The 25,691-nt window shown below is 41.7% G+C and overlaps 2 protein-coding genes across 7 annotated transcripts in view; one reads left to right on the top strand and one right to left on the bottom strand.

The window, feature by feature from the left end:
* TSPAN5 (tetraspanin 5) overlaps nucleotides 1-20,347 on the top strand; it is a 73,262-nt gene extending 52,915 nt beyond the window's left edge. Inside the window, exons 3-8 of the mRNA XM_082050524.1 lie at nucleotides 7,989-8,135; nucleotides 9,875-10,045; nucleotides 11,527-11,652; nucleotides 14,320-14,367; nucleotides 14,496-14,612; nucleotides 15,156-20,347. Coding sequence (XP_081906650.1) covers nucleotides 7,989-8,135; nucleotides 9,875-10,045; nucleotides 11,527-11,652; nucleotides 14,320-14,367; nucleotides 14,496-14,612; nucleotides 15,156-15,221 — 675 coding nt within the window. The 3' untranslated portion in view covers nucleotides 15,222-20,347. The remainder of the gene's footprint in view (nucleotides 1-7,988; nucleotides 8,136-9,874; nucleotides 10,046-11,526; nucleotides 11,653-14,319; nucleotides 14,368-14,495; nucleotides 14,613-15,155) is intronic.
* Nucleotides 20,348-23,305: 2,958 nt separating this feature from the next.
* The window catches only part of RAP1GDS1 (Rap1 GTPase-GDP dissociation stimulator 1), an 82,206-nt gene continuing 79,820 nt past the window's right edge, over nucleotides 23,306-25,691 (bottom strand). For all 6 annotated transcript variants that reach the window (XM_082051623.1, XM_082051625.1, XM_082051628.1 and 3 more), the window contains 2 exons: nucleotides 24,985-25,113; nucleotides 23,306-23,973 (listed from right to left, as the gene is read on the bottom strand). In XM_082051623.1, coding sequence (XP_081907749.1) covers nucleotides 23,846-23,973; nucleotides 24,985-25,113 — 257 coding nt within the window. In that variant the 3' untranslated portion in view covers nucleotides 23,306-23,845. The remainder of the gene's footprint in view (nucleotides 23,974-24,984; nucleotides 25,114-25,691) is intronic.

Below are 25,691 nucleotides of genomic sequence, written 5' to 3'. Positions count from 1 at the left end.
TCCTCTTCTTTTTCCCCCCCTTTTTCTTCTTCCTTATTTTCCCCCCTTTTACTTCTTCTTCCCCCCTCCTTTTTCTTCTTCCTCTTTCCCCCCCTTCTTCTTCTTCTTCTTTTCCCCCCTCAAGTTGGCTTGAATTCTCTCCTTTAAACTTTGTTATAAAGAAGGAAAGAAGCACAGTATACAGACTTATGACCTTCCTTGCGGCCTTTGCAGGGGGCAAAAGAGCTCATTTGTCAAATAGGCAATAGAATTGGCTTGACAGCCAGTGAGCCAGCCCTAAACAACAACTGGGCGATTAGCATTCTGAGTCATGAACCTGAAAGAGAGCTGGGGTGCGGGGTGGGTGCAATAAGCTTGGAGGATGAATAAAGCCATCTATACATGGGTGCACTATATAGCTCACAATCTCACAGTGTTTTCAGACCCACTAGACTTGGGCTCATACTATTAAAAAGTTCATCCATGGCAGCTGATTTTCACACAGCTCCTCCCTGCCCCAACAATGGCGTGAACATTGTTAATGTATAGATTCTGTACCAAGGCCAAGCAACTTATACGACCTTTGCTCAGCAGCAGAGGGAAGATGTTTGTATTTCACTGGCTATTTTTTTTTAACCACTTCTTCTGTTGACTTTTAAAAAGTAAACTAGACTTGTACAAAATGTCTGTTTTCCTCCTTGGTTCTATATATTAGATAATGTCGTCTTAAGGCTCATCGGGAGTGTTTATGGTATGATGCCAGTAGGTACTTGGAAAGTAAGTTTCCTCATTCTTTCACTACCTCCAGAAGATTTATATTAAAGAGTAATGAGACCAAGTGATGAATTACTCTTACGTCTTCTGAGACCTTGTAAGACTGTCCACGGAGAGGGAGTTTTTAGAAGGAAAGCACTGTGGTTTTGGGGTATCCTTTAAGGAGGAGGTAGCAAAGGCAGAGATACTAAAGTGGGGAAAAAATTCTGCAGATCCTTGCAAAATTTGTCAATTACACTTAATTAGTGTATAGGATTGACTCTCATGTATAAGGAGAAGTGGGAGATGTTGATTATGTGCATAAGTTTGTTTTCTAGGCTTTCTTCTTAAATCAGTGTAGCTGGAAGACACTCCAGCTCAGAAGTCAAGTTGTGCGCAGTTTGGAGAACCCGTATGGTACCTCTGTGTGCCAGCACATTATTCTTGGCTAACATGAGCTTTAAATCTTGATCTCAAGTTCTGAGCTGGACTTCTGCATATTGATGTAAGGTGATTTAGGCCTGCTTTGGTGTCCTGGGACAAGCTAAACTCCCTACGTAGAAACAGTCACAATTTGTTACACCAAGTCCATCTTTCCTTGACCCAAAGTGAAAACTACAGTGGTTTTCAGGAAGAAATTCTCACTTCTTTTAGTGTCCCAGTGAGTGGCAGACATCAAGAGGCAGCGATACACAGTCCATAATTGTTGTGCACACACGTCTATCACACAGCTGCTTTAAAAACAATTGCTGACAAGGAAGCCGTGTGTGTCCTTATTGACTGAAGGCACCCAAGTGTGTATCTTGCTTGTAAGCCAGGACTCTGTGTGTGGATTTTACAGGACTGTGGAGGAGAGAGATGGATGCTAGTATTCACTATTACATTGAATTTAAGCCTCGGTATGTAAAGATTATCTAAAGATCATTTTTCTAGTTGTTGTGGTTTAACCCCACAGGCACCATGCACCCATTTGTTCATTCCCCCTCAGTGGGATAGGGCAGAGAATCAGAAAAAAGGTAAAACTCTGTTCTAGCCAAAACTAGGGCACTATTGTTCCAACACCTTGTCACCATTAATCCTGAAAAATGTAAAAATCTATATCTTGCCTGTATTTATACCAATTATTCACTTATTGAACGCTGCTTTGTCATGAAAATAAAACCAGACCAATTCTTCACTAGACCCTTGAAAAATAAGTCCTTCTGCTATTGCTGTTTGCTGTGGAAAATGCAAACTCAACAAAAATGAAGGAAGATCTGTAAACATCCCCCACCTAGTTTCTCGCTAGCAGAGACAAAATTCTGGAGTGGAATTAATTTGGCATGTTTCAATGACTATTGTTCTGTTCCCAGCGCTCATTCAGATGCGCAGCATGGAGAAACTGCATGGATTTTTATGACTAACAAAGTAGAAAGACATTTTTCCATTTTAAAATCATGCATTTGGAAATACTTTTACTTCCCATCACCCTCATGTGTTCCTGGTTGCCAGTGATTCTGAGTCCTGCAGATGAGTTTGAAAGGCTAATCCTTTGTTTGCAAAAAATAAATGTTTCAGAAGATCTTGTATTGCTGAATCTTTTTCTGACCATTTGGTAACGGGATTCTGCACCAGTGAAGTTTTTTTCCTGTTTTGGAGGAAATGGGGGAAAAGAAAAAGTAGCTGATTTTTTTTTTTTCCCATCCTCATGGTGTTGGTTTCTTCTTTTTACTTTTTAATGGCTCTCAGGGATGTTGTTTGTCATGGGGACTGTTGTGTTGAGTCCTGTTCTTTTACATTCACTCCCATGGGCCAAATTCCATATACTTTGACAGTGTATCACCTCTTTGTTCACTAGGATGATGATTCTCCTAAGTTGCCTCTGACTCAAGATGTCTTTTCATTACTGCATCAGCTTTGCTGCTGCCTTGAGTGTTTTTGCTTGGATCTGTTCTCTCTTGCCCTGCATGTGCTACTGTGCCTGTGAAATCAGCTGTTTGAGAGAGAAGCAACTGTCTAGCAAACTTCTGGGAACATTTCTGGGGCTTGAACATGGCAGTGGATTCTCTACACTAAGAACAACCACAGATGGCCTGGAAACCTCGCTAGTTTGTTAATGCACTTGTGCCTCCCATCTGTTTGGCCACATTAGTAACCAGGAGCACTGTCAGATTGTATAGATGTGCCAGCACCGAGGTGCTGCTCCAACTGAGGTGTCTGTGATGCCATCTACACATTCTGGGACAATAAAGTAACTTTGTGGGTTCAGCATGCAAATGCTGTTTGCTAAATGCAAATAGTGTGGACTAATAGGAGAGGAGAAGGTGTTGAAGAGCCGTTCTACAGGTTTTGAAAGGTTTAAGTTCTCTTCAGCCTGGTTTTAGTATGGTTTTACGGACTGAATTACCCGCTAGTCGTTGGGGCATGAGTTATGTTCCAGAGGCACATCTTCATTTGTAAGTGATCTAGTCTGTGTGCTCTGGAACTGTTCCCTGGTGTGAACTGAAGCAGTGTGTGACCCCTTTAAATGGACTCCTGGATTGGACCTGAAATGCTAATGTAGATGTGCACCAAAGGTGGGAGCTGGAGTCAGAGCGCGCTCTCTGGAAATAGCACATGAAAGAAATGGGGAGAGGGGTGCACCCTAATTACTTTTCTGAGTGACTGTTGCTTCCTTATTCCTTATTGATGGGATAAAGGCAAACAGCTATAGTATCAGGAGGGGCCTTCTCGAGTTACTGTCTTCAAGACCAGCGTTTTTGCTTTGCCTTGTTCTCTCTTGAGCTATGCATGAGATCCAGCTTGTCGGGTGGAGGGCTCTGGCCACGGGAAGAAAACAGCGTGACAACAGATGGTCTGTCACTGGGTTCGGGCATCTCTCAGACTGTTTTTCTGCCTCACGTGCCATAAGGAGGAGGCTCCGGTTCTGCGTGAGCTTCTGGCAGGCCTGGCTTGGTTGTCTCATGTTCCTTGGTGTGGTGGAAGGCACCACCAACGCTCCTTCCCCTCCACCCTTTTGTTGGAAAAAAGAGCAGGTCCTACTGTTTCACTTGACCTATTCTCCCGAATTTAGGATGGGTTAGGAATATGAGGTCAGTCTTTCCTGTTCCATGCCTACCTCATTGTATCCTAGTGACTGAAGTGACATACACTTCACAAATGATTTTATTTCAATTATGGACGATACTTTTGTTGCCTCACTGCCCCAAACAAGTTCTGATTTGTGGTGGATTAAAAGGTTAAATATCCCTGACGCAGTAATGTACAGCAGGCAATTGAGGGTGGGGGAACAGAGCAAACAGATGAGCTGGAGATCAGCCAGGGAACATGTCCTACTGGCTCTCCTTGTGGGACTACAGCACAACCCTGGATTTATGCCATCGTGAGAAGAAAAGTATTAGAATACGTAGCTTTGCACAAAGTATTTACTGCCAAATAAAGATTATGCACATGCCTAAACTACAAAGGAAGTGATGTGTGTGTATCCCAGAAAAATAACCATACTTCCAAAATGAGAATGTGGGTTTAGGGGGAGAAAAATTTCCTCATTTCTTCCTTTCAGATGCTAAAGCACCAAAAGTACTTGCAACTATTTGACAATAAAGCTTGGAGCTGACTACTTCAGTAGTGTTGCTGAGAAAAATCTGTAGAAACCCTGACTTTAAAGGATTTACAGGTGGTTTGTTTAGGTCTGGTGTTGATGCAAGAGATAAGTTGACAAACAGGCACTGTCTAGTCTATGTCTGACTTGTCAGCTTGAGGATTCGGAGTGTGTCACTGGAGGATGCAGTGTTAGAATGTGAGATTCCTGATCCTCTGCACAAGCACCTCTGGAAACATTCCCTTCTGCTTTTGGGTAAAGATGAGATGAAGATGGAACTGTTTGCTACCAGGTGTTTGTACATCTCTGCCAAACTTTAGCCAGAAGTGGCCATTACAGCCAAAATTACTGTGGTGGATAGGAAAAGTGTATGCCTATAGGACTGTATGCTTAGTTCTTCTTAACAGCGCAAAGTGAGATAATATTCCCCAGTCATTGCCCTGCTGCCAGAAGCAAAATATGTTTTTATTTAAAATATTGCCTTGCTGTCTCTTTGGAGAGCTTATTTATATATTTATATTTATAAGTGTCCTGAAAAAAACAAGACTGGAAAACCATGTTTCAGCATCAAGCAGCAATCTTCTATCAGATACCTCAGTGCCTCTCTGGCTGTAAGCAGAGAGCATCGTCTCTGTTTGTCATTCCTGCTGCTAGCTGTTGGTTTATTGTCAAAGCCTCTCTGAAAATTGTATATCCTGAGATGTCTCTCCGGAATACTGATAACTCGGGATTCATATGCAGAGGGCACACAAACGAGAATGACGCCGTATGTGCTTTGTGCTGTCAGGATGTATCATAAGCTAGGCTTATGATTGCCATATGTGGACTAGTGAAAGATGCACATAAAGGTGCTTTGCAAGGATGGCAAGCAACGGCAGATAAAGCCGGTGTTGGTCTAATTCAGTACAGGTCAGATCATGGCAACCCTGGGGAACTGGAGCCAGGAGGAGAACAGGGATGAGATGAGTGACTTTTGCTGGGTGAGTTTCTAGCACTGGTGGCAGTGCTAGGGCATCAAGTGAGGTGGGAAAGAACATGATCAGAAAGACAATATGCAACTGATTCACTAAACCTTATTGTTATTGACTTCAATGGGAGTGTGACAAAATGCAAAGTGGTATATTTCTCCTGATTGACAGTTCTTTATGGTATAACTAGATTCCCTAAGAGCACTGTCCACAAAGTGAGCTGAATTTCACTTGAGTTTCTTCTTTAATTTGAATTCTATTATGTGAGAGAACTTGATTAAACGTAGTAATTTGCTGTGGGTTTTTTGTTTTAAAGAAAGATAAATTGCCGTATGAAGGGAGACTTAAATGACTGTTCATCCTTCTTGGATTTTTTTTGAAGTAAAATAATTATAATACCAAGGCAACATCCTTTCTCCAGTGACTGTTGACTCACTCTACTACACTACAGCCCATTAATTCCAAAATCAGGTAATGTTAAAATAAATGAGTAGTGTTTGCTTTAAGGCAGGATTTCTTCTCATTTTATGGTAACCATACAGGCACAGAGGGGAAACACAAAAAGAACGTAAACTTTGTGAATGAGTCATTTTAGCAGTCCCTTTCTCTTGGAGCAGAGCTCATGTTTCCTGCCTTGTGCATGGCCAAGGCCATGGCTTTTTCAAAGGTCTGAGTGTTATTGGATTATACAGTTTATTTGGCTTGTCATTCTTAGCCAGAATGTTATGTCTTTGATTTCTTTTCTATGGCAAATGTAATGAAGCCAAAGTAGCGGGAGGCTGATCTGTTAGTGACAGATAAGTTATCATTTCAGCCCAGCTTGTACCATGTCATCACTAGTTAGAAAAAGGGATGTACCAACTGCTCTGCTGTGATAGAATAGCAATACCGGCCGGAACATCATTCTGTTATATCGTGCCTTACATCTATTTTTGTCATCTTAATGAATGACAGTAAGACTAGTACTATATGTAACGTAGGAGGAAAGGACTAAATATGATTTATTTAGTCATCCCTCTCTGTCAGGCAATAGCCTCCTGTAGTAGGAGGGAGCGGAATCTGGTTGGAGAATGGGATCCACGCTGTTGGTTTCTTGTTCATGCTTTGGAACTGGGTTGTAGTCAGGTTTTACTTTTGCTCTTAGCATGCTGGGCTTTTCTAAGACACCTTGCTGTGTGCATTGGAGAAATTCATGTGTGTATTTTACCTAGTTTATTGTTGTCCGCAGAACTGAAAAGCTTTGAATAGCGTCTTTGTTTACTACTCGCTCAATGCCAGTTGCACTTGGGAAACTGAAGCGGTTACAGACTGTGTGGGGAACTGTATTAGTGATATTGGTTACGTGACTATTTTTATGTTCTGGGTGGTGCAAAGTGAGAATGAAAAAAACCACAAAACAACCACAGGTCTTAAGACGCAGTTGTGAACAGTCATAACTGACAAGTTTTGGAAATGACAATAACTTCCTTCAGATTGTTGTTTTGGGACTATTTCAAAGCAGCAAAGGGGACGTGAACAGCGAAACGGATGAAGACGTTAATAATTTTGCAAATCGGGTTGAGTTAAAGGTCTGTGGTGTTGCTTTCCAAGCCACACATTCGCTTAGGAGTTTTAAGGGAAAGCGGGAGTCCAGAGCGGACTGGGTTCATGATTCTTGGAGGATACTGGTGGTGAAATGTCAGCTCTAGCAGTGTCCTTTGCACTGACCTACAGCACTGGGGAGGTGAAGGAAGAAATAGTGATACTTCAGCTTTTTTGTTGCCAGAAGCGCTTAGGAAACTGTAGGAAGACTTCCTACTTGCCTCTTGATAGGTCCCATCTGTTTGACATCAGCCAAAATGTGTTCGGAAAAATCAAATAGTATCTCAGGATTGCTGGCGTTGCAACCCAAGCTCTGCTGCTGAGGGGGCAATGGATTGCAAGCAGGCTGTGCCGACTGTCATATCTAAAACACAGCATACGTGGTTTACCATATGGTAATTCTAACCTGCTAGTGGAAACCAGCTCCCAAGACAAGTCCTTAAACTGTCTTATCTCCTGCTAAGAGACTTAACATTATTTTCAGTTTTTTCCTGCTGATTAGCCAGTAGCTGCACTTTGTGTAATGAGGTTTTGGCTGAAGTTGCATTGGCCAGGTATCTAGTTCATCAAAATTAGGTGTAAAATTGACTGTTTGTAAGATGCTGCAATCTAGGAGCTCACTTCTAATTTCTGTCAGTTCTCGTAAATACTGAGCATAAATTCAAGGTGATGTTCTTGCTATTGATTGCTTTTTCTATTGTAAGATGTGTAACTGTGTGCTTACATAAACAATGTATATGATACTTAAAATGCATCTTGGCTTGGTGATATGATTAAGTTTTGTTCAAATATCTATTCTGACTTTCCAGCAGAGCTATATATATATAAATATATATTCTGACTTTCTCAGAGCTATAGAAGCAGCAAAATGCCCTGTGGGTTTCTCACAGAGGACTCTAGAAGCACATTTTGTTGTTCATTCCACATATTGATTCAGAAATTGTGCACATAATTGCTGTTTTTATCTCTTTTTGAATGCCAAGATTTTCTTAATTGTGTTTTCTTGCTGTGCTGCAGAACATTTGTTTGCTGTAGTCTTCTACCTTTTTAGAAAAGAAAAACGCAAGCAGAATTTTTACAACTTAAAGCTGAATAAGCTTGTCATCCCTTATCATTGTTTCTTGCAGGGGGTGCTGTCCAATATCTCCTCCATCACCGACCTGGGAGGCTTTGATCCAGTTTGGCTCTTCCTAGTGGTAGGAGGAGTTATGTTCATTTTGGGATTTGCAGGATGCATTGGAGCTCTGCGTGAAAACACCTTTCTTCTCAAATTTGTAAGTAGCCATTGCAACAGTTCTGTGAAACGCTTTTGCTGGGCTGTTAACACTTCACAGTTCTCCGGTCTCTAGTGTTTACTGCTTTGTTCTGTGGTTGTTTGTTCGTTTGTTTCCTCTGGTTTCAAACTATTGATGGTAAGAATCACAACATGGAACTATTGCTTTTCATATAGATATAGCCTAACATTTTTCTTTGCTGTCATGAAAAGAGAGAAGTTTTTGCTAAAAATCTGCATATTGAACTTCTAAGTCCTAAGAAGCTGCCCATGAAATATGAGTAAAGTAGATACACAGGTGTATGGGAGCCGTGTGATTTCTGCTGTGCAAATTCCCCTCATGGTACAGAGGAGATAGGACCATTAGGAGGGGTTGTTTGCTGATAACCCTCAGTTCTGGACTTTTTAGCTCATTTGAAAGGGCTTCATTGCTTCATGTCATTGTTGGGGCCTGAGAGGGAGAAAGGGAGAAGAATGTGCCCAGGATGAACATATCTCAGTATTCAAAACTCCTTTAGCTGAGTAGCCTGGTTCTGGTTTTTGGAAAGCCTTCCTCCTGTGAGCTTGGAAGGCATGGGTAACAGCACAATGTTCATTTTAGATAAATTCACCATTTATAATAAGAATTCAAGATTCTTTCTTCCACCCCGCAGCTTCCAGAGGTGGGCACAGCCTGGGTAGTAGTTGTGCCTTCATAACTATATTAACTATTAATGTATACATGAAAAGGCTTCCAGTGAAACAACTGCCTTCAAGTGACATTATTTGGCTCTCCCAGACATGTTGTTTAAGGGGAGGAGGCAGTTGAGAGTTACAGTTCTTGAGGCATTTCAAAAGCAGCTTGGAATAGTTGTAGCTTGTTCTTTCTTGTTTTGCTTAAGAAGAAAAAAAGAGGCAGGGCAGCTATTGTAACACTTTTTTCTCCTCCTCCTTGCTTCTCTTAGCTTGCCTAAAATGAACCCATCTGCTGTAGCAGAAATAGCTTCTTATACAGCAGCTGCAGGAGAAATTAAAAATGCATCTGAACAAACACAGAGAGCATATTAAAATGAAACGCAAAGGCACAGTTGCAAAAGGGATGGACTTCCAGTGTATGAGGACCCCTGTGTGGTTTGAAACAGTGTAGACTCGGTGGAGATGCTTAGAGAAAGTGGCAGATCATTAGTAATGCCTTTGGCATCCATTGCATTTGCATTAATCATAGCAGCCTCATTTGGTTTTAATGTGGATGTGAGTCATTCCATAGACATTCCGCTCTGACTCAGTCATTAATTAATTTCTGCTGTTACCAATTTTTGCTTTGTCCGCTTAGGCGAAGCTTTTCCAATGAGAGTATCTAAAGAAAAAGTCACTTAGAAAGCATTTCACTGGCATTATTGATTGTTTCTGCTTTTGAAAATAGAAGTGCCTACATAGAAATGTAAGATGGGTTTTCAGGGGGCCCTGCAGGTGGTGAGGAGTGAACTCAGTTGAAATCTCTTGGACGTCTTTGAAAGTCCCAGTGGAATGTCCCAAGTATGAATTAATTGGCATATTTATTATTTGTTCGAATAGAATTAAGGTTCCTGTACTACAGCCCTAATTAAAACTGGGATATTTTTAATTTAAAATTTCCTGTGTGCTGGAATAGCTTGAACTTGCGCTAAGACAGATAAAGCCCTTACACTGGGCATAATTGTGAGCCTTGAAAAATAAGTGTTTGGTTATAAAACAAAATAACTTTAACCTTTTTCTTCATAGTTTTCTGTGTTCCTTGGAATTATTTTCTTCTTGGAGCTCACTGCTGGTGTTTTAGCATTTGTTTTCAAAGACTGGATAAAGGACCAGCTGTATTTCTTTATAAACAACAACATCAGAGCATACCGAGATGACATTGATTTGCAAAACCTCATAGACTTCACCCAGGAATATGTAAGTTTGGACTATGTTTATTTTTTTTGTAGAGCTTACTTTAGAGAAGTACCTACTCTACTTTTTACTTCCTTCCTATTTGGTTTCTTCAAGGAACAACAGAAATATTCTAGCATATAATACTTTTGAATATATATCCATATATATATATATATATGGATATTTCTCTTTATAGAACTTATATAAACACACATCACCTGTGAAAAGTGGCTCACTTGTTGATGTATTACTGAGCAAACCAAGGTGGAGAGTTGGGGTGACTTATTCTTGAAGACTTCGAGATAGTGTGTCAAATGTGCAAGTTAACTCTCAGTGTCTTGTTTTGGGGTTTTGTGGAGCATATTCCATTTGTGTATGAAGATATTTTAGGGTTCTTGGCGGGAGGGATGTCCAAAATCATTTATTGCAGGAGCTATTACATGTTTAAAAAAAAGAGCTTGATTTGGTTCTGAGATGAATGTTGGTGTAGTTTTAGAGGTGCTACACCACACTGCAGTGTGGCAGAGATGTTTAGCTGGTCTGAGTGAAACAGCATTTTTTCTTTTTAAGTAGGTTTAATGCAATTAGCCTAATAAGGTGGGCAACTGAGGTTTCTCACAGGAAATCTCTAAATGACGCTGTATCTGCACTTTGGAGGGAAGGGTGAAGCCAGAGATGCACATACTTGTGTGGCTTAAACTCTGTAATTTATTCAGTGTGTATAAAAGAGTCTTGCACTGACTTTTGCACACAGGTTGTTTTTCCAGTGCCTTCTTGCCCCAGTACTCTGTCCTGTGTTGATGAACTCCTGTGTAGGGTTAAGCGTTGGTTGCAATAATGTTTATTAATTTTCACACATTCTGCAATTAAAATAATGCCACTTAACTTTTGACTTGCTTCTATATGCCTTGAGGGAAAAAAACAGACAGTTGAGTAGGGAACAGGACGTGGATCCTTGCACTAGTTTTAGTCTTGTCTGGTTGGGAGGAGGCCAGAGATCAGGACAGTCTGTAAGCAATGGGCCACTTGGATGCAACCAAAACGCTACAGTAAAACTTGCCCTCCTAGCTGGATTAGCAACCGTAGCAGATAAGTCAGGGACAGCGCGAGTCTGGAGAGCAAACTACTCTGTAGTGGCTCTATAGTATCCCTGGTGTCTGAACTTGTTAGGCTTGTGCAGCCCTGTGGTGTCATGTAGGCTTATCAGCTCACTCCATGGGTTTCTCTCCAGAGAGCAGCATTGCAGGGAGTGAAGATAACTTTAATCACGTGAGAAGTTTGGAACAACTTACAGTTTGGAACGGTCTTAAACCAAAACAAATACAAACAAACCCAACCAACCAGCCAGACAAAAACCCCAAACCAAACCAGCTTCAATGAAACCAGAGGGAATCTCAGATTTTGTATTGAAAGCTAGAGGGAGACTGGCAACCATAATTCATGTTACTAATGCTGAGATTTGTTTCTTCTGATAGTCAAGGAGCTCTCTTTCTTTGTTCTAGTGGCAGTGCTGTGGGGCTTTTGGAGCTGATGACTGGAACCTTAATATTTACTTCAATTGCACAGATTCCAATGCGAGTCGAGAGCGCTGTGGGGTGCCGTTCTCTTGCTGCACTAAAGACCCTGCCGTAAGTGACAGTCGAGAGGGACAGGATGGGTCTGGTGTTCCAGTTTTAAATCACTCTATATCAGATTGGTTTTTTTCCTGGAAGTCATGCATGATCATTACATTCTCACCAACCTGTGTATTTTTCTACTTGCAGCTCAGCTTAACCACTAAATTTTCTGCAGTTGGAAAAAGCCTGAGCTAACATAAGTCTTCATTCTGTGCTGTTTGCTGTTTTTCATTAGAATGAAAGAACTGTGGACTTGACTGAACATATACATTAATTTTAGCAAGTAGAAAAAGCAGAAGCCCTTAGTGAGTTGAAGGGTATGAGCTTTCAATTGAATATCATCAGGATGTTACATTCTCTGCCTTAAAAACCAGCAGCTCTAAGATCAGACACTCTAAAGGTCTCACTGACTCCAGGGTTTGCAGCCAGTTTGTGCTTGGTAGTGAGTGAGTCTGTGCCTGAAGAACTGACGCATGTTTGTTAGAATCTCAAGTCGGATATGGACATATTTACACGCTCTTTTTTCCCTTTAAAATTACTGCTTGTCCTGCAGTCACCTGAGAACAGACTTGAAAGGTCAAATTGTTTGAGGGAACATCTTTTTGTAAGTTTTCATGTCCTTTTAAATAGTTATAGTCTCAATCATCAAGCAGAAAACATTGGAGCCATGTATTACAGGCACAGACATGATCAAGAATGAAGTGTAGGGGAGCAGTTCACTGACAGTGAAAGGCTTGGAACAGGGATGGGCATGCACATGGGAACTGTTAGGTGGCTAACACTGCATATATGACTTCCATAGAGCTTAAAAAATGTTTTAATAAAATGTTAAAACAAAACAGAAATGCTCAAGCATTACATTATGCTTAGCATGCCCCCTACTGTTTGCTTATCTGCCCACCCACCTACACAAAGAGGTCATCACAACCCAGTTTTAAATATATAGTTGTTATAAAACCGAACCAGCAACAGCAGTACAAGGTAATCCTATAAATACATAATCCGCGCTAGAGTTATCTCTCCCTCTTTGTGTGTATATGTTTATGCAGTTTCTTAGGGGGTGATGCAATAACCAGAAATTTGAAGATAAGCCTCATTAATTGTAGGGAAGCAGCATGCTTAATTGTCTTTAAATAAATAATAAAATTAACAATATTTCTAAAAATTTCAGATGGATATAATTGCAACTGTTTCAATTGCAGTGATAAACACACATTTATTCTATGGGAGAGCAAATTTGTCGCTTTTGGAATGAGAATGCTGTGTTGGACTGATGCAGGAGGTTATGTGAATGCTTGATTGAACAGGACTTAGTTTTAGTTTAGCCTTTAGTTAAGCTTGAATCAGGAAGTGCTGAGAGGTAGGCCAAAATAACTCTCTTTTAAAACAAGTTTAGACTCCTATAGTTTATTTTGCTGTAGTTTAACAGGTTGAAAAGTTAATTTATTTACATTTCATTCTTCACACTATCTTTTGGTTAACAAATTCCAAGGCTAAAGGCAGAAGACACTGATGATAAAGCAAGTACAAAGTGGAAAGCTTAAAATCCCTCTGGAATCTTATCTGCTCCTACAGCCTTGAAGTGCTCACTGTTATATTTTAGATCCTGGAACACAAGCATTCATTTCATTAAAAGATACATATTGCTCAAATCTTAAAGGTCCCTTGAGGGAATCCAACATGGGCAACTGGTGGGATGTGACCTGTTGATGTGCTTGCCCCAAGTGAGGAAACACATAGAGAAGGAAACTTTAACTGCTGATGGGAGGAGATACCTTTTTCAGTTTGCCATTCAAAATCGATTTCTCTGCTGGCTGCCTTTCTCACTTCCCACAATTTGGTTAAATTTTGCTGTTCGTTACACCTGGCTAAGATCTGCTGATTTTCCCCACTTCCTTGAGTATTTCCTTCTTCTGCTCGCTGTCATTATATGAATCAGTAACTTAATATTTTGCTGCCATTGTGGCTGACACCAAAGCAGTTGCTTCATTTTATTGCCCTGAAATAACGCTGTATACAGAGTAAATGCAGCTTCAGCTTCCAATGGGTAGCACTTGTTCAGCAGGAAAAGTCTGGCATAGCTCATTTTATTACCTTTGCTTTGGGAGTACTAAAGCAGAGGCACTAGGAGAATCATCTCCTTTTCCATAACTATTAAGCTCCTGTAAGAAAGAACAGGCAGTAAGGACATGTTATCCCATCTCTTATTTTTTTTCCCTAGTTTTTGGAAAGGAACTAGGTACTGTGTGTATTTCTGCAGACATCCTAGGTAAGAACTTGCAGCTTCTATGACAGAACTGCCCCTTCTCAACTCTTGGCGCTGCAGACTGAATCCTGAAAATATTAACAGTAGTCTTGGCACATTTTGCATTATAGACAAAACCTTTTCAGCAGAAGGTTCTTTCACTTAAAATAGATGTTCTCTAATCTCTTTACTTTGACTTCTGAATGCTTTTCCCAGCTTGCTGCCATGAGAACTGGAAGTAATTTTTGACTGTGTGCTTTTGTTTGTTGCAAATAATTAATAGCGCTGAATGGAAGAGGAAGAGGTTTTTAAAAAGCAAAATGGTGACCAAAGTTAGAGTGATTGTCTTATTTACGTACAGGACCAACTCTGGGAAGCTGGGAGAGGGTGTTTGGGGGACACTTCACTAACTGCCTCTCTCCTGTCTTTCCTAGGAAGATGTTATTAATACTCAGTGTGGCTATGATGCAAGGCAAAAACCAGTAAGCATGTTCTTTTTTTTAAATGTGGTATCTTTACCATCTGAATCCCTTTTGCAAGAACAGGTTATTCTACTGCTGGGCTAGTTGAATGTAATTATCTCTGTTTTCTTCTCTCTTCTCCTTGGCAGGAAGTCGATCAGCAGATTGTTATCTACACTAAAGGCTGTGTCCCTCAGTTTGAGAAATGGTTGCAGGACAATCTTACCATAGTTGCTGGTATATTCATCGGGATAGCATTACTGCAGGTAAACATTACGTTCCCTGTAATGAGTTACACAAAAGAACAACAGATAAATAGAATATATGAGGGGGGAACTGTATACGGTGCCAGTTGCACTTAGCAGCATAACATCCATAGGTTTTAGTGAGGGGAACCAAATGCGTGAGGCTTTCTTTGTGTTAAGGAATATTTAATTTGTATTTGTAGGGATGCTTTCTTTTATTTGCAACTGCCTGCAGGTCAAAACTAGCACTCTGTGTTAGATGAAGATTAGGTAGAGGTTTGTATAGACAACCTACTGTTCCTGATGCTGCTTAAAGGAGCAGCAAAAGCCTTTTGAAGTTGTTTTTGTGAAGCAAGTCTAGAACTGTTCAATTTCCTGGAAACTGGTGGCACTATAAAAATTCTGGGGTTACAGAAGTTATTTTTATGTTCTTCCAACACTTAGTTTGATTTCTAACTTTCTGTTGCTTGTTTTCCTGTCAAAGTTCTGTATAACCTAGGAGAGTTTGCCTGTGTGAAAAGAGTTGTCCAGTGCTCCAAATGAATAAACTATTGTCTCTTCCAGATATTTGGGATATGCTTAGCCCAGAATTTGGTTAGTGACATTGAGGCTGTCAGAGCCAGCTGGTAAAACTGCTGAAGTAACCACAAGAAGACACTGGACAACCGAAACCCTCTGAAACCTCCAGTGCGTTGCTCCGACACCGAGCTTTATGGACGTGGGTGCCAGGGAAGCCTTCTCTCCCAAGTACTCTCAAGTATAAGTTTGCAGTGAACTACATTTCTTTGGGTTGGGGAGTGAAGAGTGGGCTGTTTAAAATCTGCTGCTCACTGGCCATTTTATTTTTGTTTTAAACCACCAGTTTGAAAGCTGTTGAGCCGTGAATCTCTACTGTATTCTTGATCCTGAGTAACAAGTGGACACTTTTTTTAAATTGGTGTATTGAGTGGGACAGAGTTGCATCGTTGTAGTCTGTGGATATGCTGTTTATTCTTCGTGTCATGAGCTCTTCGATAGCTGCCAAATATTCCTGAGATGGTCTCTCTCCTCACCACTCTTTAAAGGAACAATCTCCTTGTTTTCACAGCTAAACGTAGCTACAGGCTGAAACCCATCGAGCAGGAAGCAACTTTCTATGCATCTATTGTACAGTAGAAGAAATTGTTTTTAAAACAAGTGAACTTTTTTTACGCAAGCTTCCAACCATCTCCCTGTATGATTTGAGTTTGGAGCCAGCAAGCTCACCAGGCGAATTGCCTAATTTTATCAGCATCTTTCTTCACCCTTTTATGAAGGGAAAGGAGTTTTATATTCGACAAACTAGGGTGGTAGAGCCTCTGGTTGCTGCCATTCCTTAGGACATCAGTCTCTTAAGGCAAGGATGGGATATAACTATATAAATGTATGAAAGCAGTGTGGATGTTGGGTCCAAGTGAATAATATTATTTAAAGAATGAATTATATATTAAATTAAAAAAAAATCAAAACATATGTATCTGATGCGGCTAAATATTTTGTTTCTCTGGAATTTAGTGTAACCTAATGTATTTAGGGATCTCACTAATATTAGTGCTTTGATATACTTGTGCAAAACTTCTTTTAAGATAATTCCTTGGTCTGTTCCTAGCTGAGGCTTTGGTCCTTTGGTTCTTTTTCACTTGCATGAGCTGTGGAGTAAGAATCTGTGACACTCCAGTGCTTTAAATCTGTGCATATGTTTTAATACAGTCTAATTCAAACTTATTTATTGGTAAATGCATGTGATAATGGAAAGATCATATCCCATCCCCTTGGAAGTTGGAGAGAACAGCTTTTGCCAGAGTAAATGCTTACCTCCAGTGAACAAATCCTTGCTATGGAGATGTCTCCCTTTGTTGCTCTAAATGCAACAAAAAGCTTTCTTGAAGCAATGGAATAAAGTTTTCAAATAGAAGCGCGTGTTAGGATCAGCCAAGACAGACTCTTTTGAATTGGACAAAAGAGAGTAGAATTTGGAATAAAGCACAAATAATGGAAGAAGAATTAGATCGGACTCCATCCAGCACAGAGTTTTTGATTTGTTCTTCTTCACCAATAATACTGAACTTACAAACCTGACCATGGCTTGGGTAGTTTTAATGCACTTTGTGTACATTTCCTGTGTTGTATAACCCTTCTCAGTGTCTGCAGAACCAGTCCTGAAAGCTGTGAGCTCTCATCTCCTCCTTGGCTCAGGCAGTGGCAAAGGGTGTGTAATCTCCTTGTAAGAGCTTAGCATCTTTCCGAGGTGAGTTTCCTAAAACGAAGCGTGTGGGGTAGGAGAGGTGAATGCATTGCTGCCAAAGCTTCCTTGTTCTGCGGGATGGATAGAAGGCAGGTCTGACCTATTAAGGTCCTTTCTGGTCCCGTGACTCTTCAACATGTGAGTATACGCACCCTTGCACATTTTGCCTTTCTGTGCTTTAGCTGGCTGTGTTTTTTCCCCTCTGAAGCCTGGTGGGCAGCACACCGGTGCTCCATAGATGCCGCAGACAGCCCTGTTGTCCTCTCTTTGAGCATTACCTCATCCTCTTCTGGTTCACTCCCACTGACTGGCTCTGAATCAGGCAGCTTCCATATCCTTTGGTATTTGCTGTTAAAGGCCAGCCGTGACTCAGAGTAATTTTTTCATTTAGAGCCTTTGAAAGCAATTACAATTCGCTGTCCTTAATAAAGCTAGTTCCACCTCACCGCAGTGTTATGTTTTTCTTAGCCACTCCTCAACTTGAGGAGTTGCTGGTGTTTGTTTCCTCCCAAAGGGACGCACCGTTTTGCCCAATAGCAGCAGGACAGACAGATCATCAACATCAGTGTTGCTGCACCGAGACAAAATGATGCGTGGAGAAATCAGGGAAGCGTGGTTGATGAAATAACCGCTCCACCCAATAGGCCTAATTGTGACCCAGTGCTTTGGTTTGGAGAAAAAGAATAATAGTGTACATTACAAGAAACATTCCTTGTTGCCACTGATACTGCTGTTGCTGCTGTGGGCTTCTGAAGACGACTTCATTCTTCTACTTGAATTTCTGCAGCTGTACTGTATTGGCCTTCTGTTTTGTCACACTGCTCTCCGAGTTCCAGTCTGCGGGACGTGCTGTTGGCAGCGTCAGGCTGGTAGGAGAGTAAATGCTCGGAGGTGAGCGCTGCTTGCACGTGTGCGCACAGATGTGCAACACTTCTGTTGAGCCCCAGAATGACTGACTGTTCTTAGAAAAACCACTAAATAACTTATTTTTCTAGAGCTTGTCTTAATTGCTGCAGATGTTGATCCTTCCCCCTTCCCCGCTCCCGAGAGATGCTCTTGTTTTCCTCATTTTTGCAGTTGTTTGATGGGTACATACTGAATGTTCAGGATTAGCTGTCTATATTGCACATTTAAATCCCACGTGGTGTTTTTTTGTCTACAGATCAGGCAAGATGTCCTAGAAATAACGCCCCCCCCGCCCCATCAGCAGCATAGGTGTCCAGTTTGGAAAGCTTGTGGGAGGCCCTGGAAATCAATCTATTATTGTCAGAGCCTGCCAAATGCAAGCGAGCTTTCTTCCAGAAAGCTTTGTAAAAAAACTTCAGGTGAGCTGCAACTAGAGCACAACTGCTGGCTATACATGGGCTCATTTTCTAAAGCAATAAGATATGGTAGGTGATACGACTTCTTGGCGATTTCGAGCCAGGCTGGTGCGGTGGTGGGGTAGATGCGAGTTCAGAGGGAGCTCTAATTAATGTGCAGTAGTTGTTCAGAAGTTTGTTGTCAGGCTTATGGCCCTTGTGGAGCATGGGACAGGATGGTGGCGTTGCTAACGAGAGGTCTGGTGGCTTCAGCAGTAGCCCTGGCTTTAAAGCCATTTACTGGTTCTCCACTGAGCCCTGCCAAAGGATATCAGAGTCCTTGCTCCTCTGGTTTTTACATGCTCCCCATATTCACGGGCCTTTGTTCAATCCTTTTTTTTTAATTAATAGCCTAATAGACAAATGTTTGATTTGTCTCTGTGTGTCTGTTTCAGTAGCAGTAGGATCTCTTTGCTTCAAAATCCATAATTTTGATTGTGCCCCTCAGAGTTTGAAGCTGCGGAGATGCTTGCTCAAGTGTATTCTGTCCTGAAAGCCGCCTTCTCTCCCCTTTGAGAGAGATGCTCATTGTAGCTCTGGTGTGTAAATAGTGTTTGAAATGTAAATAGTAGCATGCAGATTAACCGATTCTTGCACATGACTGCTTTTCACCCTACAAGTGTTTATTATAGATGTGGAAGGTGTCCACCGTGAGGATTTGCTGCGGAAAGCCGAGCGGTGGCTCAGGCGTTGCCTGGCGCTGGAGGTGAGGCGGGAGTGCTGGGATCCAGGGGCACCGGGGGACGAGAGACCCCGGGCAGCCCTTGGGGCTCTGGTGGCAGCAGGACCTCCCTCACCCGTTCCCTTTGCTGCTTGGCGTTACAGCAGCGTTAGGCTGTAAAACACGGGGTCGGAGTCAGCACCCCCTACCAGCTATGGGGGGTTGCCATCACTTGTGGCAGGATTAATCATGGTGCTATAAGAACTGCCCTGGACGTTAGTCTGTGTTTTTACTACCTTAGAGATGCCCTTGGTAAAACTGATTCTGATTAACAGTGCTGGTTGCAAGAGAAACTGTCCTGTGAATTTTTGATTCTATTTCCCTTCTTGCTGTGTGTGCTTTTTGGGTGCATTGAAATGGCAGTTCTGTAAATACCTAGGAAGGAGATTAGATCTCAACTGGTATCAAGCACTGCTGAAGGTTCCATTCCCCATCTCCTGTTCCAGTCCCTCCCTCCCTCCCTTCAGATATCAGCAATTGGTCAGGAAACTGTCTAAAGCAAACAAAATGAAACTGCCCTTATGGATCCATTAGCTACTAAATTTTGCCACTTGAAGAAAAGCAAAAAAAACCTCTCTCCCTTAACATGCAGTATAAAAATAAGTGTTGTGACTGCTCGTGTGCACCAGGCAGCACTGCTATAGCTCCCTTTTGTGTTTGGGCAATATAAATGTGTTAACAAAAAGCTCCATCTGTATGTGTGTTCATGTTCATGCTGTGTACATAGCAGAGATGGACCTGATATGACCTTGACCTCTGGGGAGACTGGGATTTGGGTTTTGTGACTCAGACCCATCTCTGGTGCGTATATTCCAGATTAGTTCCCACTGAATCTCTGGTTCATCGTGGGGTGGACGGCAAGGTGTTGATATTTACCCTTTGTGTATCATTCCTTTTTATACGAATGTATTGTTCCTTTTTTTATCAGTTGTAAAATTGATTGTAAAAGCCAACTACACTTACCGATTGAAAGTATTGCTATCACAGAACTGCATGCCCGGTAGAGTTTGACTGGAGCTTTAGTTTTCTGATTTCTGACCGGTTATCTCGAGTCTAGGAGAAAAGCATAGATCAGGTGCACAATGCATTCCTTGTCATCTTTAGCATTAGACTGTGGTATTGTATCACATGCTGATCTCAATGGATGTAACTGGAGTCTACTGAGGGAGTTAATGCAACTTCCTGGTAATTCATTGTAAGCTATTGAAAGTGGTCTTGATCATGCTACTTGTGTTCTTGGGTTTTTGTTTTTTAATAGAGGCATTTTTTAGGAATGTTTTAATACACTTATGATGGACAATACAATAGTTTTAATAGTTGTGCAGTATTCTGTATTTACTTGAAGTAAATCATTTTATATGCAATTTGTTAGATAATTACAGTTTTATAAATAAAATTGCGTGAAATACGATGTTGTGAATGTGTACTCTTGATGCAGCACTTAACGTAAACCGTGCAAAGAAATGTTCATGCAAAATTCCTCCAGGAGAAGACCCTCCCCTAAACTAACAGGGGAAATAAATAAATCCCCAAGTCTCTCATATACAGTGTAGAATATTGTCTTCTAATTAAATCTCAAAGCACATTATCACGCTGCCAACGGCTGCCTTAAATGGATAATAAGCTTAATACGTGAAAAGCACATCCCACATGAGGACGTCCCGTGTGTACTGTCACCTGTGGCCGAAGTCCCTGGCTAACGAACGTGCTCTGCTTCCTTCCGACAGGTCGCTGGCGTTCCCCAGGCTGCTGTGGCTGCTGCTCAGTGTTGGAACCCTCCCCATAATCACTTCAGTGACCCTCAAGCGTTGGGAAGTCGCTGCTTTGCAGGGAGCAGCACAAAGGGGATTTGTCGTGACGTCATTAAACTTTTGTAAAGGGTGGTGGGAATTCCACTTTTCCAAGTGCAATGTGTCCTTACACAGAAGCAGTGAGAGCTGGTGTATTTGTGCAGGTAAAAATGGGTAATGATGTCTTGTGCTTGTTTAGACAGAGGAGGAAGAAGCCCAGATTTTTACGATTCCAAAAACTGCAGAGCAAGGTAATCCAATATCTCCAACCACAAAGCACCACCGTGACTAACTTAAAAGCGTGTCTCTATATCCAAATCAAAGTCCGAAGTCTTTTGCATATTTCAGGCATATACATTTATCTGAACGTATGGAAATGACTCGGCGAAATAAGAATGCAAATGTGGTGGCCTTGGTGGGGAAGGAAGAATAAAAATTAATCAAAAAGAAGTAAAGTCGATGGCCTTGCCTAAACCTCAGTAACATGCAATAGGTGTGACATAAGCCATTTACACGATGGAGGGGGAGACTAGGAGTGGCTGCCTGCATTCTGTTGGACTCTTAACAGAGTTGCATACCGTTTATTGAAGTTGTGGCTAGTTACCATTCCTAGGACTTTTAAATTATCCTTTACTGGGTCTTGTGGTCTATGTAGTGTGGCAGCAGCCATCATTTCAGCTTTGTTTGCTGTGGCAGTAGACAAAGGAAAAGGCCCAATATCTGGCATCACTGTCATTACTGTAGCAGCACCTTGCACGCTTTGCTTAGGTGTGATCTATCTACTAAACGTCTAATGGGAACTGTTGTCGGCGATTTCAATTGACTTCAGTCGAATAGTGCAATGCACATGATAGTAATGTCCTTAGATCCCGTTTCTCTTCTTAAAAGAAGCACCAGCTACACCGAAATGACCTGCAGGCTGCAGCATGCCCCTGGACATTTGTCTGGATAGATGCAATGTCTTCAGTTACCTCCTACTGCGACATACACCCATCTTGCAGACTTTCCTTCTGTGTATAGGATTTTATCTAGAAATGTAAGACACTTGATATTCCATCCAGGAAACCATCTGAAAGTAGGAGGATATCAGTGCTGGCCTTTGTTTGTGGTTGCTGTGACAGTGGTGTCCCTAATAAAAATTTGGTGATAAGGATATGGCTGATGCTTAACCTGAGGTCCAGTTAAACAACCAGGTGAATGGGAATTTTGTCGGTGTCACAGCTTTGTTGGTTATGTGAGTGTGAGCACTGCAGTTTATACCAATGTCAAAAGGAATAGTCTCTTTCTAGAACCAGGTAAGTAATTGATAACTGGTCTTTCAAATGTTTTGGGATCTGTTTAAATAAATGGAAATTATTTCCATGCCGGGCTTGCATGGGTCCACTAATTGTAAACACGCTGGTTATGTTCAGCAGTGCAGAGGTTCTGTGGTGTTTGGAGCCTGATGTCGTGGGGTCCTGGTTTGTGTTTGCAGCTCTATGCTCTGTCAGTGCCTTTATTGCATTTATTACTAGTAAATGTCTTTTGAATTTATTTTTTTAAACAAGAGGCCATTGTACAGTTTGGTGTTAGAGGCTCTTTCTGTGTTTCTGGCATTGGATTAAATGGGCACAGAATCTCTGCTGCATGGATGCTCCTGCAGCATCTGCTGGGTTTTGGTACAGTCTCGGAGCTTAAACTGACTATTTGAGTCAAGTTTCTTTTCACACCCAGCTTGTGTGCATAAGCCCTTTGCCAGCATGACCGGCATCTTCCCATCACAGTGTCTATGGGATAACCAGGGCTTTCACTGAGCTGGGAAGTGAATTTGGGGAGGTCAAAAGCAGTGTTTTTGAAACCAGGCGGTCTGGGATCGCATGGGTGCTTGGCCTCTGGGTTTGCCTCTTCTGCTGATAAACAAGGAGCCTGAAACTTCTGAGGCTGGCACTTGAGCACTTGGAGTGCTGAATTCACTTTGAAAGTTATAGATCCTATCACCTTTGTGCGTTGTGGGCTTGATCAAGCTAGACAATGGTATCGCACAGTCTGACGTGTGCTGGCTTGCTGGAAACTGCTGTCTCAACTGCTCCCTGTTTTGTCAGAGTCGTCTGCTGTTTTGCGCACTGGCATGTTATAAAACCCACAAAAGAGGTGCTGTGAAATCAGATGATTAAACTGGCAATTTCCCACATCCTTTACCTACGAAAGAAGAAAAAGGAAGACTTGCTTGCTGCATTTCTCACTTGATGGGGTTCGGTTGAAAAGTTCCTGCAAGAGAGGGCTTTAAAAAGCCGTCTACAAGAAAACGCCAACAAAATCCCAGTCCCAAGCGAGCGTGAGAGTGCTCACACCCACACGGCTTTATGAGATAAGGATTGTGTAGTGTATTGCAGTTCAAACGCGCAATTGTTAAACCACACAGTGCGTCTGTGTGAGCGCACACAGTCAAAGTGGCTGCGATTGTTGCCCTTGTATTCGCTCAGCTGAAAGGCAGTGATTGCATCAGGGCCAGAGCCAGGAACGAAAAGGGCTCCTCACCAGTGCATGGTGGTGCGGTCGCGGCTTCTGTGTGTGAATACAGAAAAGGACAAACCACAGGATAAAGTGAGAGCACTGAAATTTTTATTTGTTACCTCTAGGTACCACGAGTTCGACATTAATAGGCAAGACCAGTGAATGAGCAGCAGTACATTGCATTCAAACCTGATTCTCCAAAGCACCAAAAATGGAGCTAGATTTACTTCTTAATCCTATAGTCAGCACTCTAGCCTGGACTTGCTGCATCTCGTATTGTCCCTAATTTAGTAGTACGTTGTTCTGCAGTTAGGGGGCGTGAGGGAAGAGTCATTGTGTAGTACCACTTCTACATCATCATAGGACTACAACATGCACATTCTACTATGTGGCCCAAGCAACAAGAATACAAGTAGAACAGTTACGGGTGGAGACAGGTTCATGTTAACACCACCTATGAATTTGTAGAAACCTTTTTTGGACGGGTACCTACAGCAGTTCATCAATTTGTGTGGGAACATTACACGCATGCACGAGTGATACAGTGGAAAACACAGCGGGAGCGGCAACAGGACAAAGGACAAAGTTGAAACCTGTGATGGGATGCACTGGAAACAAGACCTTCCTCAGCTTTCTACAGCGAGTCTCTGCTCTGTTAGCGAGGCCTGCTGGGCGACAGTTTTGTTCTCATGGCTGCGGAGTTTTGATACGACTTCTAGAAACGCCATGCTCTGCACTTCCTTCTGAAGAGGTTCTGGAAAAAAGAATGGTAAAAGAAACGGTGCTTTGTATGAGACTGGCAATAGAATAGAAAAGGCTGGCGGTTGTGGGAAACTTCTACTGAGCAGTACTCTGTACACCCATAAGCACGCAAATGTGTGTGTACATGTCATATTTTTATTTGCTTTTTAATTGCTTTTTGAGGATGAAGAGAAAACTGTGGGGTCTGGGGCGTACAAAGACTGCATGGGTTTCAGGTAGAGATGAATGATGAAGCTGCCATGTAGCAGTCAAGAAAGTGCACCTGGACTGCCTTCCAAAACAGATGCTTAAGAAGTAATTTAATGAAAATATTTTTGTGCTTTATTCCTGAAACTAGCTTAAGTGAGCTTGCCTTGAAAGATTATGTCACTTGTCTGTATCAAATCGGCTCTGGGGGTGTGAAGTGGGTGAAATGGTTCTTTAATGGATGTGTCAGCGCTTGGTCACTGATAGCTGTCCATTTACAGTTCAGCTCTGAGTTTAATACAAATACAACACCCCATGCTGTGCACATGTATACAGCCCTTATGTTTTACTTGAAACTGTGAGACAGCTTTATGATCCTGATCCTGGATTGCACGGTAGGAAAGGTTTGGAATAACCCATAAAATTAACAAAACTCATTAAAGCCCTGTACTCGAGACATCTCACAGTTGAGATCCAAAGCAGTTGGTTTTGTTTCATGCCCAGTTCAGGCCACTCTAGTGAACTCCTACTTAGCAACAAACACCTACATATATTTTTTGCTTCCCAGGTGCCTGATACTGTGCAGTTTCTGCAGTTAATATCCAAAACTGAGTTAACAGCCCCTTTCCTGACACTATAAATTAACACTACAAATACAGTGTCATTGTAAATTGAAGCCTTCTGTGTACGTTCACTGTGAACGGAGAACCAGTCTCAGAGTGTGTTCGCACGTGTTTGATGTTGAGGCTAAAAGACAGAACTAAGGGTAAAAACATAAATCTCTTTCTTAGGAAAGCAGCCCCTCCTCAGTACTTACCGGATCCTATAAGGGCGCAGATCAGCACCATGGAGTTGTATTTTATTTCTGGAGCACTCCTGTCATCCGAGAGCAGTCTGTGTAGAATCTGAACAAGCTGAGCATTTTCAAGATCCTTTTCAGCAGTGACTGAAATACAAGTGAAAATTTAGAAATCTGGAAAAGTGTGGCTTGCTTTGATTCTTCTGTATGTCAGCCATTTATTTAAACATGGATCTCTCACTGTAGTGAAAGCAGTGCTGTGATCTATGGCTCATTGGCATAAAACTGAAGCACATATTAGATGGTATGACAATAAGAATCACAGCTCTCGCTAGGCAAATGTGCAATAGCCTCACTGCTTGAAAGGATGATCACAGAGTTTAATTAAAAAGTCCAATCTTAAATGTGCAGTGAGCTGATGGAAAAGCCACCAGAGTTTCTAGCTATGTAGGCCAACACCTGGAATATTTCAGCTTTCAGGGCTTCCATGGCCTCAATTTGCTTTTGGAAGTTTTGTCTCAGTAAATACAGATGGTGCAATTCTTCATTCTGTGGTAGAGGGAGCTCAGGGTCCATTGTAAAGGCTGTTACAAACTTCTCAAGATCAGAGTGAGTTACTTTCTATGTGGTTTTCTAAGAAACATTATATATTGAATTTGTGCCATAAACCTTTACATATCTGAAGACAAGATAGAGAATGGTTACATGATCCATGTGAACAGGAA

Source organism: Streptopelia decaocto, assembly GCF_964273445.1.
Source record: "Streptopelia decaocto genome assembly, chromosome: 4".
Taxonomy (NCBI): domain Eukaryota; kingdom Metazoa; phylum Chordata; class Aves; order Columbiformes; family Columbidae; genus Streptopelia; species Streptopelia decaocto.
This window is presented reverse-complemented; position numbering and strand designations above follow the sequence as displayed.